General features: G+C 38.7%; 1 protein-coding gene across 17 annotated transcripts in view; it reads right to left on the bottom strand.

The window, feature by feature from the left end:
* The window catches only part of ptprub (protein tyrosine phosphatase receptor type Ub), a 222249-nt gene that overhangs the window by 52230 nt on the left and 149444 nt on the right, over positions 1-20575 (bottom strand). For all 17 annotated transcript variants that reach the window (XM_079894983.1, XM_079894994.1, XM_079894995.1 and 14 more), the window contains exons 8-12: positions 14844-15161; positions 12537-12646; positions 9062-9263; positions 4805-4907; positions 2639-2912 (exon numbers count right to left, since the gene is read on the bottom strand). In XM_079894983.1, the coding sequence (XP_079751109.1) occupies positions 2639-2912; positions 4805-4907; positions 9062-9263; positions 12537-12646; positions 14844-15161 (1007 nt within the window). The remainder of the gene's footprint in view (positions 1-2638; positions 2913-4804; positions 4908-9061; positions 9264-12536; positions 12647-14843; positions 15162-20575) is intronic.

Genomic DNA, 20575 nt, shown 5'->3' with positions numbered 1-20575 from the left:
TAAATGCTTGTTAAGTCTCCTGAGCTACATTCCCTTTAGCTTAGACTGTCAGCCTTTACGGCAGTTATCGCAGCATAAAATAGAGATGAATAAAAATGAATATTTAGCTAAAGGTCGGTCAAGTAAATCAGCAGAGCCCAAAGGAGACTGAGCCGTGCGATCGGTTTCCAAGACGTACGGTTTGAAGTGGGAAGAAACCGAAGGGGAGGTGGAGTCACAATGGCTTGGCTGACAGGTGCATTTCAGTCTGTAAAGAGTGAGAAGCCCTGAGGGGTTCGGCGGGGAGGGAGTTTGAGTCTGTACTATAGGTCATCTGGAGGAATTTTCCTTCAAGGCTACCAAAAAACCCCAACTGTGTAATAGTGTAGGTAAAGTCCGTCCAAGTTCTGCGTCTCTGAATTGCTGTTCAGAAGAGTGGAATGAGCCAAGCTGGCTCATCCATTCCTCCAGGTGCTGAGCCAATGTGATAACCTTCTTCTAAATGTCACCCACATCTTTCTGAGCATGAGGTTTGCTAGCTGGTGTCAAATCTAAATGGACCATTAAAAATTATTTTTTCACTCCCACAACCTTGAAAGGCTCTGAGGTTTAATAGTGCATAATTGAGTGCGGCAGGTAACTAATAACCATGAAACCATAAGGCAAAATCAGAGAAGTTTCCTGTCATGGTCAAGATGGAAGTTGACTTGTGCAGTTACTGTATAAATTGCTTTATTCACTATCTCACTATTCACTAAAAGTGTGACAGTACAGTTTACTGATTAGACTAATATTTTTCTGATTCGCTTTAGTGAATTGACTGGTTTAGACTAAAAACAATGATACACCAATTTATTCTTCGATCCAAAACAATGATTCACAGATTTCCTGTACAGCAACAGTGAACGTTTTGCTATGCTGCAGTTATATTCTAGTTTTATTAATCGTATTTATTGGAAACTTAATGGTTCAAAATTAATTAATGGTTTTGTCCCAGATTATAATGAATTCCTTTGAATAATTAATTAGACCGAAACTGAAGAGAATCAGGACCAGAAGTACAGTGCATTGCAAAAGTATTCATATCCCTTCAGCATAAGGCTGCAACATGACAAAATATAGGGAAAAAATGAAGGGGCATGAATACTTCCGCAAGGCACTGTATATTTGCATTACAGTAGGACCACTGAACATGGACAGTAAACCATATTTCCATCCACTGGAAAAGTACTAATCTGATTTAATCAAAAGCTTTATTAAGCGAGATCTATATTTTGCTTCCGACAAATGCTTTTTTCCTATTTAGAAACTTATTTGGCACCTTTCCGGATAGATTTTTGAACAGACAGAGATTCCCATTTCCCCGGCTGTTTTCCAGGCTCTGTTTTGCTTGCGCCATCGAGCTCGTTCTGTCTCCCAGCCCCAGCCATTTCTAACAACATAAACTGCCAGCTGATCTATTTCTGATCAGCTGCACCTGTGCCCAATTATCCCAGTGAAATGGTTTATGCCAGCAAGACGATATTCCTTGTTGTTTATCTTCTTATCTAGGCATGGACGGGGAGCACAGGGGCTGTTTTTTCCCATTTGAATAAGGCCTGGACACCCAAAGCTTGGTGTGTGCTGATACTCTATTATTAATTTCATACTGGGACTGAGACACACACTATGTTATGGGTTTGAACAGTTGGAGAAGGGAAGAAAAACAACATCCCGTAAGAACGAGCAATGATATAATGTTTTTGTACATCCAGCTAATTGCAGATTTACTAGCTTCAGGTGCATCTCACTATTTATTGTAGGTCCCTGTTTTGCACTTTATCTCCCGCTGTGCATACTGCAAACAATCTGTAGGAGTGTGTAAAGTTTCAAATCAGGGTATAAAATTTCCGCCAAAAAAAGATTATATTTATGTTCAAGATGCAGAAAAACAACAGTGTGTGTCTCAAAACGCTCCCTAGTTTAAAAGTTAGGGCACTGCCCAGAGAATAGGACATTTGTAGGGCTGTCCCATAATTTCCACTAAAATGCTCTTAGAAATATGCTGCGTTGTGTTCCATTTACCCCAGAGGAGGGATGTCGTAGCTGGGAATGACGTCACACTCGAGTTGACCGCGTTCCAGTACACAGGTCAGAAAACTAAGATGGATGCATCCAGGGGAAAACATTTGTTGTGCTTGCTCTTTCGGAATAAAAACACGTAGTATTTTGCACAGATAATGCTGAAGTATCATGTCCACAAATAGAGGTTGGATAGTACTGTGCGCTCCAGAGAGTTTATTGAGACACAAACAAACAGAAGTGCTAATAAACAATAGATTACAACTGTTTCACTACGGTTGATGTGTGGAACATCTTTTTGGATTCTGAAGTTCTGAAGAGTTTCCTAAATGCAACTTAAGGGTGCGTTCCAAGAGGGGACTTCAGAGGACAAATATTAATTATAATATTTTTATGAATATATGTATATTTTGTTCTTTTATTTATAAATAAATACCATTTGATGTTTTAATAAGCAATCTTGTAATCAAATCAAATAACTGAGAAATAAGTGACCCTTTTTGTAGAACAAGGCACTTGCTAGTACTCCAATTCGTATTTAGGATATATTGAGAACTAGGGATCGGAATGAGACACAGCACTAGTTTCTGACACTCACGCCTCTGAAGTTGCTCATGGCCTGGAAGTAGATGAGGTAATTCTTCCTGGGGTCCAGGGGGGTGTTCCAGTAGCCGTTATAGGTGTGGTTGTCCCCCACAGTAAATGGTGTGGCTTCGGGCAGGGTGCTCGGGGGCAGTTCGGCAGTGTAGTAGTGTGGAGCTCCACGGGCCTGAGCCTCACCGTGAGATGTAGGAATGGGAAAGCAGTCCTGAACACCCAGTTCTCTCTTCACCTTCCTCCCAGCTTCCTCCTCCACGATCACTTGATATGTGCTGTGCATACATACACACAACAATGTTTTAATGACAATACTATAGCAATAATAGTAATAATGGATTGCTAAAGGAATATTCCGGGTTCAATACAAGTTAAGCTCAATTGACAGCACTTGTGGCATAACGTTGATTACCGCAAATAAATAATTGCTTAAAAATAAATAAATCTGGGTTTCAGTTTATAATTCATAAAAATATATTAAAATAGAACATGCAAAACAATAAAAAAAACAGTGTTGAGAACTTGAGATACCATAATAGTTCATGTTTAAAAAAAAATTAGTTTTTATTTTTGTATTTTCTGCTTTTATTTATAAAAGTATTTAAATATATATATTAAATTAACTAATATGTATCACAAATAAACAATGGTTCTGAGGCACTCAAAAGGAATATAAGTTTAAAAAGCCTTTATTTAAACTTGGCTATCCATTAAAAAACATGCCAACATGTTAACTAACGTAACTAATATGTATATTTTGTTATTTCATTTTTTATTACATTTGATTAAAGCAGCGCTATGCAGTTTTGGCAATTTCTTCGCTGTTTTCTCACTTTTTGCTCGCGAGTTTCTCTATAGAGGTCCCCCTACAGCTTCGGAATAGATATTTGACAACACTGTCGTAAAAACTCGTTAGCGACTCTCCCCCCTCCCATCTTCTCCCTCTGGTCATGTGCATTTGTTTTCAAAGAAGCCGATTCATACCGTAAATCCTCTAATAGTGGCCTGTATTCCATTAGTGGCCGGGTCTCTAACATTGGCCGGTCTCGCTGTTGGCGGAGGTAAATAAAGGCCGGTCTCTAATAGTGGCCGGGGCTATTATTAGATACAACGTTTTTCTGGGCAGGCCACAACATTATGCTTGTGATAGTAACATGCAAATACCACAGGGGGGCAATGTTTGCTAATGAATCCAAGCCATAGCTATGGTAGCCTGGTCATGTCAATCACTACGCTCTTGACTCGCACGTGAGAATTCAGTCACCGGTAGGCTAATGTTGTTTACCATGGCAGCTGCGGAGCCAAAGAGGATTTTTGGCGAAAATCTATTTTTTAACCCCCTGGGATCGACAATCGCACTGGCGCGATAGGCTCGCTTTTTTTCTTAAGTGCAAACGAGTTTCAAAATACTCTGTTGACTTTGATCTCTTAATTACGGAGAGCGCGCGTTATTCAAACGCAAATAATCTGAGGCGATCCACGCAAACCTGAACACCCACAATCAGCTGGATAACACACATCTATCTAAGTAATAATAATCCTGGAAAATTTACCTCAGAAGTGCTTGGAAGTATTAGTTCGAGGAGCAACGGATCCAGCTGAGAAATAGGTCAGTTCTATTTGCTTTGTTCTAATCGCAATAGTGTCTGTAAGTTACACGCAAAAAGACACGCGTTTCTAGTGTGTGAATGAATGAATGAAATCAATGAATGCACAGATGCGTGCTGTTGTGGAGCTAACGTTACTACTGCTGGAACAAATACTGTTTCAAAATGAATCATTGCTTTTCACAAAAAATATTATTTATATTATATTTATTTGTTGTTAATGTTCTGTATGCATACCATAATGTTATATGGTAACTAACTGTACGTTTTCAATAAATTAACCTAGTATTTTATAGGTTAAAATAGACACAAAATCTCGTTTTTATTCATTCTACTGGTAGTCCGTTTTGCTCAAATACAAATAAAGGCCTGTCTCTAATTATGACCTCCTTCCAATAAAGGCCTGGGCCGCGATGCGCTTGAGTAAAATAAAGGCCCGGGCCTTTATTAGAGGATTTACGGTATTTAGGATATACTGAGAACCTCAATTGAATATATATATACATATCATATCATTTTTGGGTGAACTATCCCTTTAAGGCAAATGATGTCATTCTCACCTGACCGGAGCTCCTCGGCCTTGTGCTGGACGCAGCAGGACTGTGATGGTGCTTTCTGTCTCACTCAGAGGGGACGGCATGTCTCCGTAATCGAATGTTGGTGCTTCAAAGCGAGACAGAAAACAAAAGAGACATAATGATATGAGAATATCTTCCTAAAACTTTTTAACCAACTCTTCAGAAGTAAACTTGAGTTTTTCAGAGTGATAAAAAAATAAAAAAATAAAAATTAGGGCTGTTAAACGATTCATCGCGATTAATCGCATCCAAAATAAAAGTTTGTTTTTACATAATACATGTGTGTGTACGGTGTATAATTATTTTCTATATATAAATACGCACACATGCATGTATATATTTAAGAAATATTTGCATGTATATACTGTGTATATATATTTATATTATATATAATTTATATTATATATAAATATTTTATATATAAATAACACATTTTCTTAAATATATATATGCATGTGTGTGTATTTATATATAGAAAATAATTATACTCCGTACACAGACATAAATTATGTAAACACAAACTTTTATTTTGGATGCGATTAATCGCGATTAATCGTTTGACAGCCCTAATAATAATAATTCAAGAGCTCACCAGTCAAAAAGAAATAGTTCAGGATCCAAATCCATTGTGTATATTGACTGTCATTTCAACGTGTGGCAAAGTGAAGTTTACGCTAATTATTAAAAGCCAACACAACCAGCTAAACGTTTTAATTAAACGAACCTCACAAACAACGCCTACATTGTTGTCTGATATAAGACCGCCCTAATTCACGACAACAACACTTCATAGGAACTCCGCTTTCTCCTCCACACCAATCCCTCTGCATGTCTTGATCTCAGGGTGTAATTAAAAGCTGTGCATGTGGGACAAATAAAAGGGAAACTCATTTAGACGGATTTGAGTCTGGACTGCATCCTTCCCCCGAGATGGTCGTGTTGAGCAATAACGTTTTCCTTAATATCAGCAGTCAATTAGAGCTGATGAACAAAGGCAAACAATCTGCGAAATCTATGATTATGATGTTAAAAGCTGTGGGAAAACTGCAGCTACTTGGGGGAACTTCAGTAAAAATGGATTTGAGTACTTGCAGACACAAAATAAAAACACATAAGCATAAAATAATGCTGGTCTACATACATATGAGTATAAAACTGGTCATATATGTACTTTTGTCCAGACATACAAACTTCAAGCTATAGTACATCTAGTCTAACAGCCTCTATCGACATAACAACATCAAAGTGTCTATGCCGCAATACTTTTCTCTGAAGTGTAGTTTGCATACTGAAATGCACAGAAATAAGGGTGTAATGCATCCGTCTCTGTTCCCAGTCCCTGTTTGACTTCTAGAGTACTGGAACTGAATGAGCTGTAGTATTTATAATTAAAAAGCTTCTATTCTTCTTCCAGATATATACCAATAATGCGGATAACATACAGTGAGGTACTGTATATTCCCATTACAAATTAAATGATCAGTATAACAATTAGTTTTAAAAAATCTATTGAAATCTATTTCATAGCATCACTCAAACTGCAAGAATTCCACAATTTGTGTAAAACCTGATGATCATATTATGAAGCTAAATATGCATACAAAATGTTATGCTGAATCCCAAGTAGTGTCAGACTTTTGGACATCATCATCATCTTAATAATAAATAAATAAGTAAATACAATTGATGAACAAAATGCGCACACAATTGCAAAAATAAAAATAAAAACCTCAAAATTCACTACAACAGCAAAAATGTATCAAATTATCCATTGGCAGATTTTGAACCTGAAGCATAGTGAAACAACCCGACTGTTAATCGGCCAAGTAGACAGAGTAATCGGGCCAATGCCAATAATCTCAAAACAACCAAATATTGGCAGATTAAGGTCTATCACCACACTAAATCCTCTTATTTGAAATTGTGTTTCTCCTTCAACAAATCATGCCTCAGCACTGCCGCCAAAAAAACCCAGAAGATCTCCATCGTTACCATCATATAAAACGCTGGGCTTAACATACATCGCTTTGCATCAGTCCAGGTTTGAGAAATCCTGATTTAGCATCAGCTGAATCTGGTTGACAGCAACATATGGTGCTGTTTTGTAAGCCGGCTAGTTTTCAAATGGTGAGGATGACAGTGATGTCAGTTCTCTTTGAAGCGAGGGGAAACGTGTAATGTTCTTGATGGGCCTGTTGGGTTCTGAGCATCTGCTGTTATTCAGTTTCACTATCACTTCCTCAGTTCCACTCGGGAATACATAATGGCTCTTAAGCGGCGATATGGGCATACACGCACAAACACGCTTCAGAGATCAATAGTGCACCTGAAGCGCAGGATGATGAACCGGAAACTCTGGAGTTTCGCATTTTTTTCTTTTTTGCGAAACCTGCTTTTGTTTCACTTTGTTCCAGTCTATTCAACCGCTGCCACATATTTCTGTAGCTCAGACATCTCCTGAAACATCTGAGGCATTTCAATCAACAGTTTGTAGATCTCATCTGGAAACACTCGCATGCACGCACACGTACATTTCACATCACTGCAGAAGTGTTCTGCTCCTGTAATGCTAAACTAAAGCACCTTCTGCATTTCTACAATTTCAAATAAAAACTCCTTAGAAACATTCTGATTTTTCATTCAAACATGAAATTGCAGCACCTGTTTTTAATCTGAAGTTATTTATTGCTTTTCACAGCAGATGAACAGATGCAAAGGTCAGTGACCGTCCATCATAGAAGCAATTAAATTAACCACAGTTTCTTATCTATTTCTTACTAATGTGCATAACTGTGATGCATTTAACATATAAAGCTTTTTCTTTCATGTACCATAGCCTAGGCGAGTGAAATGTTAAAATGCTTTCTTTCAGAGACCAGATTATAAAGATGACCACTTGAAGGGGATGAAACAATTTTCAGAGTAATTATTCGATTTCAGCAGTAGCACTTACATTTTAAGTGACGTTAACATAAAAAAAAACAGTACGTTTAATTGGATAAGACTCAATAAAATAAGTGCGCCTGAAGTGTGTTTGGAAATTATAAGCACTGCCCCCTAACAGTCGAACACATTTTAATTAGTCGGTTAGTCGCAGAGGGAAAAACTCCACAGGAAGTGGCCATGTCATGCAGTCCGTGACAGACAGATCGTAACACGGCTGGTCCATGTGGTAATTACCGTATGTCGGGCAGGAAATCCAAATGTTCGCCAAACATTCCTCGACCTAACTACGACTTATCATTTGAAACATGCAAGTAGTAGTCTAATGTTTGCCACTTCACATGGCTGCTCACTCTAATGTTCACCTAGATACATATGCACTATTATTGGCAGATATCCAAGTGTTCCCAGTGGCGCAATCATTTTTTCCTGTGTGGAACAGTGGAAAGAACTTAAAATACCAAAAATTGTGTCATGCAAATAAGAGTAAGACAATGTTTGAAACTGAAAAGTTTCACTCACAATATGTGTACACTCACAATAACACCAAAACTTTGTGCTTTGGTAAAATAAAGAAAACAAACGGTGTGCTTTCTGCCATCGCAGTCTGGAGTATGTAAAAAAAAAAAAAAATGAACCGAAATCCAGCATATAGTCCTACTTGCTTCACAGACATGAGAAATGCAATATGTCTAGACATATTGAAATGTATACTTTTAAATGAACCCTTTCAAATCGAAAACAAATATTATCTGATTATGTAATCTGTATGAAACATTTCTCTCTATCACATCCATTATATTGTGGAGATGCCGAGTCAGCATCTTAAACTACATCTTTGCAGCCGACATAGACTCAGAAATCACTATTTATTAATAAATTATTAAAATGTTCAGACAGTCTCCTTTGTTTTTTCCCAAACACATTCATAATCATTACTTTTGCTGGTGTACTGCGGCAAGCTTTATGTGTGCGCTTGAGTGCTTAATTTATTTTGTGTTAGCAATGTTACATATATTATTATTTCTCAGCCCTGAAACTCAAACCATTCCCCCTCCTCCCCATTAACTTCATAAATGTGCGATTAGTCGACTATTGGCTTAAATGAACGACTACTAGTCATCTTGAAAAATCTTTAGTCGGGGGCAGCTCTAGAAATTAGTAGAAATATGGTCAGAAAACATTTAACCACATTCACTATGGGCCAACTGACGGGTCGGACATGAAGTGGATGTGCCCTGTTTTACACACAGTCTTGCAGGTAAGCCCCCAAAAACAACCATATGCAGTCCTCACCAGAGATGTTGGTGGTGATCTCAGTGAGAGCTGTTTGGCCGAAGCCTTTGGCGGTGCGCGCCCGAACAGAGATCAGGTAGGTGGTGCCAGGATGCAGGTTGGAGAACATATGGTACGTCTCGTTCCTCAGCTTGGATACAGTGCGCCTCGGGCCTGGAACGTTAATCCCGGGGTCTGATGATTCAATGCTCTGGTAGCTGATCTGTAATTGCACATATTAAAACCTTTTAAATAAATCATATTTTCATTAAATCACTGTTGTTTTGGAACTGAACAAACAGTGACTCAGTGTGTGGTAGTTCAGATCAAACGATGTTTTATAAAAGTTTGCTAACCCTGACATCCATATTCAGAGTGGGTTGAAAATGATTCATATATGAAATCAAACATTTATTTTATAAACAATACGTGGTAGCCTACTCATAAATATCAGCGGGAAGCTAGTGGGCATGTAAGACTATCATCTTCACGGCAAAAAATAATCGTGATGGTACCATATTATCACAGCACTCAAATACTCTGTTCCAGTCGACACACAACAATGTCAAAATGGTGAAAAAAAAAAAATAAATAATAATATATACACACACACACACAAACACATATACATATATATATACATACATACATACATATACATACATACATATATATACACACACACACACACACACACACACACATACAGTACATACATATATATATACACGAAATAGGAGAAATTATTCAGTGTGCTCGGTCACTATGTAAACGATTCATTTCTTTAGTAAACCTATTCTGGGAACTTTTCTTGGACTTTTGGCCTCATGTTACATTGAACAACATGTGATCTGGTATGCATTTGCAGAGTTTTAATTGAATCGAGTATCAAACAGGATGGATAGTTGCAAAAAAAAATCGATTGGAAATTCAATGAAATTCAACTACGTTTAAAGGTTTAAAGGTTAATTGGAACTATTGGATGGATGGATGGACTTTAATATAACTTAATTTAACTTCCCATTTAATTCAAATTCACACCAATTTTATCAGTAAAACATAAAGAACATTTGTTGCACTATAATCAGTACTATACTGTACTATTAGTACAGTACATGCTACACTATAATCAATGCTCACAATGGAGTGCAAGGGTCTCACAAACTTTCTGATATCGAGCATGCAGAGCATTAGTGTGTTAGCTGCCTAATGCCTGCTTTTTCACAGTGCAGTGGGCTTCTGGGACTTAAGAAACATTTGCTGCACCTGTACCGGGCCTCTTTTAAGATAAGAGGCATGGATGAGAGCAGTGGGGGAAGGTTGGAGGGAGAACGCAGCGCCCTGCGAGGCTTTCGTCAGCAGTGCTCAGAGAAAAGTGGACAATGTGCTAATCTGAGAGAAATGAGAGGGAATTCTCCAGGCTCTGCCTCTCTCTTATTCTTTTCCTCTTCATCTCTCTGTATGCCTGAGAAGATCAGGCTCCTTGAGCCTGAAAATCTGTCCTTGCCTCCACTTTATAGGCCAAGCCTTTAAATCCCCTTTAGAAAACATCCTTGGGGCGACTTTGGTAGCTATGGCCTGGGGAAAAAAGAAAAGCAACTTATCAATGAGAGATAACTCAGTAAGTGCAAATGGTAAGAAAGGAGGCGCCTGATGGACAGAGGTGGCATTCAAAAGACGTGATGATCTCGATTCGGCCCATAGCCGAGCCGATTGACGGTTCCACAAACAAAAGCAACTTTTCCTCTTGAGGTGAGATGTGTGTTTTGGAGCGTGACAGAAGCGGCATTCTCACAACTTTTTAGTGACTGACTGAGAGCCTGAATCATGGGTGAGGAGAAAGGTGACACTGAGGCAGGCAGTGTGACCAGAAAGAGAAAGAGTGTGAGAATGTTCTGGAACAGAGGAACAGAGAAACAGATGCTGGCTGTGGGAGGCCCACCACCTTTTCAGTGAGCAGGCCGAATCTGTGTGCAGTGAACGGAAGAATGGAGAAACAGTTTAAGGGCTTTTATTAGACTGTTAGCTATCCTTCTTTTTGGGACAAAGTCATAAGCTTTCAATTTGCTGCAGTTCTGAAGAATTCTTCTTAAGAGTACAATTATACAATGATAATAATTTTTCAAAACGACACACTGTAAAAAAAAAAAAAATTCTTCGATCCCAGATGTAAATAATCAAAATAACCAGATATTTAATTAAATATTGTCACTTTTTTTTGTTTTACTTCATGCAGTAGTGCAATAGAACAATTTGTAAATCATATAAGTTGTAAGTTAGAAGGAAAGTTCTTAGTTTAAATTCATTCAAGATATTTAAAATAATATAAATAATAATAATAATAAAAAACAACTAAAAAAATCATGCAAACAGTGATATGGAGAGAAGAAAGGAAGGAAGGATGGATGGATAGACAAGCAGACAGTTTTTCAGTTAGATTCATTCTAATTCTAATTTTTTATTTAATTTAACGTAAAATATTATAAATAATCAATATAAAAAATAAACTCAACTTAAAGTCATGCAAACTATCATGCAAAATGCCTTTGTTTTTTATTTCATTTTTGAGTGCGTTTAATTTTGATAATTTGTTGATCATTATTATATACAAAGCACACTTCATTTGAATAAAAAAAATCTTCTATAGTTAAATTATTCTACAATCTTCTATGGGCTGTACGTGACACTACCTCAGTAATGACTTCTTGATATCATTCCAAAACTGTTCCAGAAGCTCCTACAGCACAGCAGCCACATTCATAAAACATTGTGGTGTGTTGGTTAAGGCTCGGGGACTGGAGGGTTGCTGATTCAATCCCCTCGAGAACTGAGCCATGAGCAATTATCAATGTGTCCTCAAGCAAAGCAATTAACCCCAGGCACTATGAGGTTCATGACGCTGTTCGATGGTGACGTCATGGCAACAAATTTAAACAAGCAAGCTTCTAAAATGGCAAAAAAGTGTAGGAGACAGCATATATAACTTTAGATAGAGGCATCTTTCTGTCATTTACTAACAGATGGCTGGTGCAGTGGGGACCAATTAGAGGCAGGGTTGGCCTTGGTGGCTCTTGTGTCTCTGGCAGCATGCAGAGTTCCAGGTCCAAATCATGACTTCATACATACTTCTGTCTGTCACTGACTGAGTTGAGAAAGAACACCACCAACAACTCAGCATTCCTGCCAACTAGACTGAAACTCTGAATTTTACAGGGGTGGAAAACACTCACATTCCAAGGTCTCACTAATACAGCGCACTGTCAGTCATGTCTGTGTGCAATCGCATGCAGAGGATCATGTGTTAGCGGGCACGTTCATAAATAATTTAAACTGGCAGTCCAATTTTAACACACAGTGGGAAGTTTTGTCTTTCAAGGATTGTGGTTCATCGATATTTCACCTGGTAAAAATGCTGACACATCAGTGCGAATCTCCAAGGATTCAGACAGCGTGAGATAAATGGATATGAGTTCGGTAAAGAGCAGAAAGCACATACCTCATACTGCGTGATGAGGCCGTTGGGTTCCACCGGCTCCTCCCACTTCAGGAAGATCATATCCTCCAGCGGCGTGAAGGTAAGAGACTCTGGAGCAATGCCACCGGGAACTATGGGAAACCGAAGAAGCCGATGGTTATGAATGAAGATACAGACCTTCTGGATCCTACATTGTTGGACTAGTAATTTCTCTAGCATTTACTCAAAGGATGAAGGTTAATCGCTTAAAGTCCCCCTAAGGTCAACTCTAATATCCTCATTACAGCCGTTGTCATTATAAAAGCAGGCCTCTTATGTTATTAACATATTACATAGACTCATCCATTATAACTAATATAAGTGATATGGAACCAAAGAGATGATCCATGAAGTATATCTGGGGGCTTAAGGCTCTGGGAATCCTACTATAAAGAATAGTATATGTTGTGTTGTTACAAAAACGTATCTATCTATCTATCTATGCTATTAAAATATTAATAAATACTATAATAGCAAATAAATAACCATAATGCACCATAATAATATCATAGTAATGATAGTCATGATGACTCACGCCCTATATTCCCTAAGTCTTCTGAAGCCATATATTAGCTTTGTGTGATCTCAGTTTTTACTCAGAAACTTTTGCCTTCTACTGTAGCTCTGAAATGAGCTCTTCTGCATATTCAAATTTGATGTATTTTGATTGGTTACAAGACAAATGAGAACCAATCTCCTTTGACATCTTCACACAGCATACTTGAGTACAATTTGATTACTATTGTACAGAATAGCTTTTCAGTGCATAATAATACACATTTTGTTCTTTTCGTAACACAAAGCTATCATCAGGATTCAGAATGCTTGAAAGAACATGAATCACATTCATGATTCTTTTTTTGTTGTTGTTGTCCTTTTAGAACTTGACAGCCCAACAAGCTTTCAACGTGTAGAGTAGTAGTTTGGAAAGGCATGAGGTTGAGTAAATGAAGACACAATTTAAATTTTTATGAGTGTACCGTGCCTTTAACTAGCTTAACCAGAATCACCAGCAAGGCCATGCTGGTTAATTAGCTTCAGCGTTTAGGTTTACAAATGAACAGCAGGAGTTACGCTGTTCAATCAACCACACCATAAAACAAGCTTTAACCAGCCGGGAGCAGCGTGGACATTCATGCTGGTCTGAGCTGGACTTCTCAGCAGGAGATACAAAGCCTGTGTGACAGATAGAAAGGGCAACACTTGCAGTTGTTATCATGGCTTTTTTTGGCTGATTAATATTAACACGGGTTCATTAACAAACATAAACGCTGGAAGAGAGAATGAGGAGGAAGTGGAAATGGTGCTAGAGAGACAGATGACGTTCTGAGCTCAGCAGATGTTTTTACAGCACATTTGTGCTCTGTCACTGAGCCATCCTTGTTAGCCCTTGGGTATGTGCACAGAGTGTGTGTGTGCGGGGTGATAGTTGGTGAGGCAGAGATAGCCAGTGGCGAAAATAACACGCTCACTCAGATTGAGTCAAAATTGCTGACTCAATCACTTTTTCTTGTGACAGGCCTTGAAAGAAAAGAATTGCTGATTGAGGCTTCAGAGGAGTGTTGATAATTGAGCACTCTCTTTCCTCCCTCTCCTTTTCTCTCACTTCATCATACTTCCTGTCTGGGTGAAATGCTTGTGTTTCAAATTTTTCCCCAGAAAATTATTTTTGTCCTTCAGCCAAAATTTTTACATGGATTGAGCGCAGAAACAGGCATAAAAATCTCCCCTGACCTGCTCATGCTCAGCTCCCTGAAGAGAATGATTAAAAATTCATTTCAAATCCATTTGGGAATGTCTTTATGATTGTGATGTTGAACAAATCTAAGAGAATTTTTTTTTTTCAGAAGACTCCACAAGTAAATCCATCCATCCATCCATCCATCCATCCATCCATCCATCCATCCATCCGTATTTCAATAAAAAGTGACAGATTCCTTAACAGTTTACTTCAACTGGAAAATTTCTGATCATTGATTGTTTTCAATCACTATTTTGCTTGAAGCCTGGTTCTCTATATATTGGCTAGGTGAGACTTAAATGGCCAAGACTTGGCAAACTTTGCCTACTGCCATTGTAAAAAATTCAGTTCTGAGCTTGTACAATTATTTTACTGATTAGTGGTAGTCTGAAGTGGTAGTAATAACACATTTTGTAACACAATGTTAGACATTTTGCCATTCATAAGACATCTGTGCTTCCCCACTCCTGAAAAGCAGCTGTCACTGCAACAGAAGTACAACAAATGATATATACAGATTAATATTCATTGAAAGCTCCACTACTCACTGTCCTCCTCAGTTTGAAACATAACCTCCTTCCCTTCCTTCTTGCCCTCGCTGTTGGCGAGTGCCAGGCGTATTTGGATGGTGTGAAAAGGAGGCAGATCTCTGAGGGTGAAACGCGAAGTGTTGTGCTCCACAGCCAGGCATTCTCTCACTGTGGTGTTGTGCCCACCGCCGCCCCCTGCGGTCGTGTAACGGTAGCACAAGGAGACGGAGTACGTGTGGCAGCGGGTCAGGTTGAAGGCCGGCGTCTCCCACTGCAAGGTCAGCTGCCGGGACTGGATCTCCGAGGCTCTAAGACCACGCAGCGCCCGCATGGGCTCTATTGGAATGGAAAACAGTGGAACATTTTGTTAACATAAGCCAAAAAAGCAGGGAATCTGCACAGAGACATCACCAGGTCATAAGACTTCTCGCCTACCCCACCCTCCATAGGTAGGAGGCACAACCACGGTCAAAAAAGGTTGACGGACCACCTGCTAATGAGGACACAACTCATGCCAAATTACGTTAATTAATTCCACAGGCTGCAGGTTGTACTCTCTCTCCCGCCATTTGCCTCCGTGTCGCTAAGCAAATCGAGTATCTGCCTACACACCGTCCAGGGGCCATGAGCCCCGTTCAAGGACATTCAGTTCTGCCAGTTACCGTTAGTGCAAGGTCGTTGCATTAGGCCAACTATTTTTGGCATACCTCACATCTGTGTTCGTACTTTCTTATTTACCGAGGGCAGAAAGATCAGCGACCACCTTTGGCGTATATAATATAAAGAGACAGAGGAAGCCACTGTCTGTAGGGCACACAGGAACCTTAGTGTTTCTCACAGAGAGGCGCAGACAGCAGGGAGGGTGAACCAAGGACATCCAGCCCCACTATCAATGAGCGCATTTGTCACGGTCCATTATTAAGACAATCAATGCATTTTTGTCAAATAGATCTCCACATAATGTATTGTATTTCTTTGTTCTTTTAATGGGACCTGGTGACTAATGGGCCCAAGTGGGAAGGTACAACAAAGGAGATGTGAAGTGAGCACTTCCTGTGTAAAGTCATGGCTCAAGGTCTTTATTGTTCCTCTTGAACCGATGCTTAGAAGACATACTCTTAAGATTTAGGCTTACTACTAAGAGTAAAGTGAGGAAGCTAATGCACCGAGACCGTAAGGACAGCGGGGCTGAATTAGAGGAAATGTATTTCCTTTTGAAGTCCTCAGAGGAGAACACGTATGGAACACAGAATACTAATTCAGCATTTCTCCTGCAGAATCGCACTCGTGACATTAAGCTCTTTTAATCCTGAAATATCTCACACATCAGAGAGCTTTTGCCACACCTTTTCCTTAAGATCTATATTTAGATTTACACTTCGTTTCACTCATAGATTTACATACAGATTAACTTCCAGTGCGAATGGGTTTCTTATCAAGAGAAGCACTTAGTCGACCTGAAAATGACACAAATTAAAGATATTCCTTTCCGAAAAAATACACATTAAATGTAGAGGTCCCATTTGCCCCCACAGGAAATACGACCAGAATAGTGTTGGTCGTCTTAATGGAACTATTGATTGTTAGTTAAAAGCAAACAAATAGGATGCTGTTGGCTTGTGCCATCTTTAAAAAACAATCCAAGAGTCTACACTGTGCTCTTTGAGGAGCCCAAAAGGGCCTTTTGTGCCACCCTACTTCCCTTAACCTAGTTCGAAGGCTTTGTCTGGATGCCAAGAGCAGCGCTTCGAGCGCCCACTCCTTGGCACCCATCAGAGATGGGACCGAACCCAGAGAGAGCAGCCAGAGGCCTGGGGCAGCATGTCAATTCCTCACGGGCAGCTGGAAGTCCAAACAAGACCGGTTTCTGTCCCATTACACTAGATAATATTGATACATGAGGTAAATATTTTTGATACATTTTCGAACATGATACATTTTTGTTCAGGATGCTTTTAGAAATAGAAAGTTCAAAAGAACAGCATTTATTTGAAAATAGAAATCTATTGAAACATTATAAATGTCTTTTCTGTATTTCTTTCTTTATTTAACAGTTATCCCAAACGTATGAATGGCAGTGTATACAGTAAGAAGTGGTTGTCTAGCCGCAGAAGGAACTACAAAGTACCATAAAAATGGCATAAAATGGGTCCATGTGACTCATGCAGGATATTCCAAGTCTTCTGAAGTCATACAATTGCAGACTGAATATGAACATACAGACTGAAATGTAAAGAATTATTTACTGAAAATCTTCAGTAAATACTTGCATATTCAGTAATCACAGATTTCAAACTCTGTGTCCTAAATTTTAGTCTGTTCCTCACACAAAACTCAGACTTCAACATTCAGAAAACTTATACAGCAAATAATGTTTTTTGGGCCTTTTGAGGGTTGACAGCCATTGACCACTATCTACTTTCATTGCATGGAAAAAGAGTATTGTTCAAAGCATCACCTTTTTTGATGCAAGAATGGGTGAGTAAATGATGAGAAAATGTGCATTTTTGACTTACTTTCTTCTGCAGAACAAAAAAAGATGATGTTTTGAATAATGTTTCAACTGTTTCTGAATAAAATAAAAGTCTATGGGGTCCAAAACACCCATTAACCTTAATTGCACGGCCACAATATTTCAAAATATCTTCTTTTGTGCTCTGCAGAAGAAAGTAAGCTGGTTACACTTTATTTTAAGGTGACACACTTACATTGTACTTATTTAAAAAGTAATATTAATTTTACTACATGTAATTACTATAGTTACAGTTAAAGTTAGTTACTTGTAATTATGCATAATTTACTTTTATTACTAAAGTAAATACATGTAGTAATGTGTAACTATCATCTTCGAATAAAGTGCTACCAGAAAGTCATACAGGTTTGGAACCACACAAGGGAGAGTAAATGATGACAAAATCTGCATTTTTGGGAGCAATGTACCTTTAAGTCATTACAGTCCAGAGTATAACTCACTCCGAGGAACACCTAAAGAGACCCAGTGGCAGGTGGAGGTCCATCTGTGAACCAGACTGTGGCAGAAGTGCAATGTTTGTCCCATTCTTCCATCTTTTTCCTCTTTCTAATCTCCCTCTCCTCCAAGGAACATTCCTTCACATCAAGTCTTGCTCCTAATCACAACAACGCCTCATCAAGCACACCTGGCCGTGTTCTGTGAAATGTCCAGCAGTTCCCTGGCTATGCCCACAGGACTGCGCCTGCTTTCATCATTTTTATGTAGGTCACTTCCAAGAGCCGCGCACCAGGATGCAATCTTCAGCTGCAGCCAGAACCAACCCAGTCATCCCATCAATCATTTCACTTTCCTCCAAATTTTTTTTTTTTTTTTTTTTTGGAGGAGAAGTCACCCAGGGTTGTGAAAGTATCTAAAGTTCTTGCAGTTGAAAAAATAAATAAAAATTATCTGCTAAGAGTGAGGTACCATACAAGGTGAGCCTAAACATACAAACAAATAAACTAATACGATCTTGTTGGATGCGAGCTAGGAATATATCAGCAGGGAAGATTGACAGTATCGGGTCTATGTACAGGCGTTAATGGCATCCCTGGATGGAGGCCATTTTGAGCAGATCATATGAAGCCGGAGATGATTAAAGTCACCTTTGTAACAGAGTAGGTGGATTCACCTGCAGGATGAAGACAGATGAGCTGACACTAGACTCTATCTCCCAAAAAAAAAAAAAAAAAAAAACATCAGGGAGAAAATGTGACCAGTGGGAGTTTGTGATGTATAATAGCAGCCCAGCCTAAAGATAAAGAGAAGTGCCACTACCCATAGGTTAGAAAAACAACAAATGACATAATCTTCCCCTATTGAATAAAAACATCTTTAAGTCACCATGAAATCAAAATGTACAATTCATGTGCCCTCGTATGGCTCAATCATTAATCAAAATAACTTTCCCTCCCTTTTGCAATGACATCTTTTCTCTGATGATGTGTTTCTCGGTGTGAGGGCAGGACAACCTGTCACTCACATGATATCGCCGCAATAGAAAACCACAATGATCCAACGATCCAATCAATTCCTGATGGACAAAATCAAGTCTCGCCCAAGTCTCGGCTGTTTCACTCAGATATTCATCATAATAGGGAAGAAAAGACAATCACAAATTCCGTTTCACGCTGACTTTAAACCAGCCTAAGCTAGTTTTCTGGTTATAGCTGAACTAGCTGGCCTGTTGGCTGGTTTAAAAGGGATTTCAGTGGGTCCAGATTCAGGATGGGAGACTAGCTAAGAACCAATATGTGAGACCTCCTTAAACCAGGCATTTACAACTAGTTATGACCTGCTAACTATTTTAGAATGGCTTAGGTGGGATTTTTTTTCTCAGCAAAGTCAATATTTTAACCATTTCTCCCAGTTAGCTTAAATGGAGAGCAAGTGGACACTACAAGAATACAATCTCATGTCTGTAGTATAAGAAGAGATTGTGGTCAGATGGATTAAAACATCTACAATCACAAGTCAGACATTTCAAAATTACCTCAACTATTTCTTGATGAAATTATCTATACACAATGCTATCATAACTATTTTATAACTATAAAGTCACAATGAAATGGAGGTAGTGACAAATACTTTCTTCTGTATTGTGAGGTACAAACAAGTGTAACGCATTATCTAAAAAGAAAAATATGAAGAGCGGGTCTTGGTTCTGTGCATCAGTTGTTGATTGAATTTTGTGATGTGGATGTTGAAGAGTCAGACAAATGTGAGATTGCAGGGACAGGGTTTAAGTGGACTAAATGATTAGAAAAGTCCTGCATATGTCACCAGAGATCTTTTCCCTGAAAAGTCCAGTTATGACATTTTGACATTACGAGGTCAAAACTCTTGCATGGATGAATTGTTCACAATAACACATATAACATGCATTTAGAGAATAGATAATAGCGAATTTTCATTTCATGCTGCCTTTAAACTTTTAAAAGAGACAACTAAAATTTTATACTTAAAAAGACTCTTCAATTCTGTCATCATTTACACTCCTCATGTCATTCCAAATCTGTATAAATGTATTCTGCAAAACAAAAGAAGAAAATTTGAATAATATTTCAACTGCCATGTTTCAGCAGAAGAATTTCAATTTATGGATGAACAATCCCTTCAAGTAAAACATACCTGAGAGCTCCATCAAGTCTCATGAGCAGACCTCTGAGGAATAAAATTTCATTGTACACTTGACAGGCGAAGCTAATGCGTTAGGTAAAGAACTATAAATCCTTCATCAAATTCAGTGAATGGATCGGTTTCAAATATAAACTATTGAAGATGATGTTACAAAACAAAGATCTTGTCTTGTAGCAGCAGCTAATATTCTTTTGAGACTGAGTTCCCTGGAGACTAATCAGAATATCGAGTCACATGACTGTAGATGCTAACCCTCTTTTAACCATGATTAACAAGTCATCAGAGTGTATGTGAGCAAGCGCTGTCAAACAAATCAAACTTCATAGCCTCTGACACAACATGGCGTTCCCACTAGCGCACTTCTCCAAGCACTCAATTATATCTTCGACTTCTATTCAGTTGACGGCAGAATACACAGGAGATTTGAGCACGAACGGAGTATGGAAAACCTCATTTTACTTCCAATCCCACTGATGTGCTTCTATTGAGTCAAAATTACATCTTCAACAGTTCAGCAAATATGACAGCAGCTTAAACAGCCCCAATATTCATGTGCAGCGAGGCACCACAGGGAATATGATGCAAATACTCCATTTAA

Source organism: Squalius cephalus (assembly GCF_949319135.1).
Source record: "Squalius cephalus genome assembly, chromosome: 15".
NCBI lineage: Eukaryota > Metazoa > Chordata > Actinopteri > Cypriniformes > Leuciscidae > Squalius > Squalius cephalus.
Note: the sequence above shows the minus strand (reverse complement) of the source record. Positions and strands in the feature narration are given on the sequence as shown.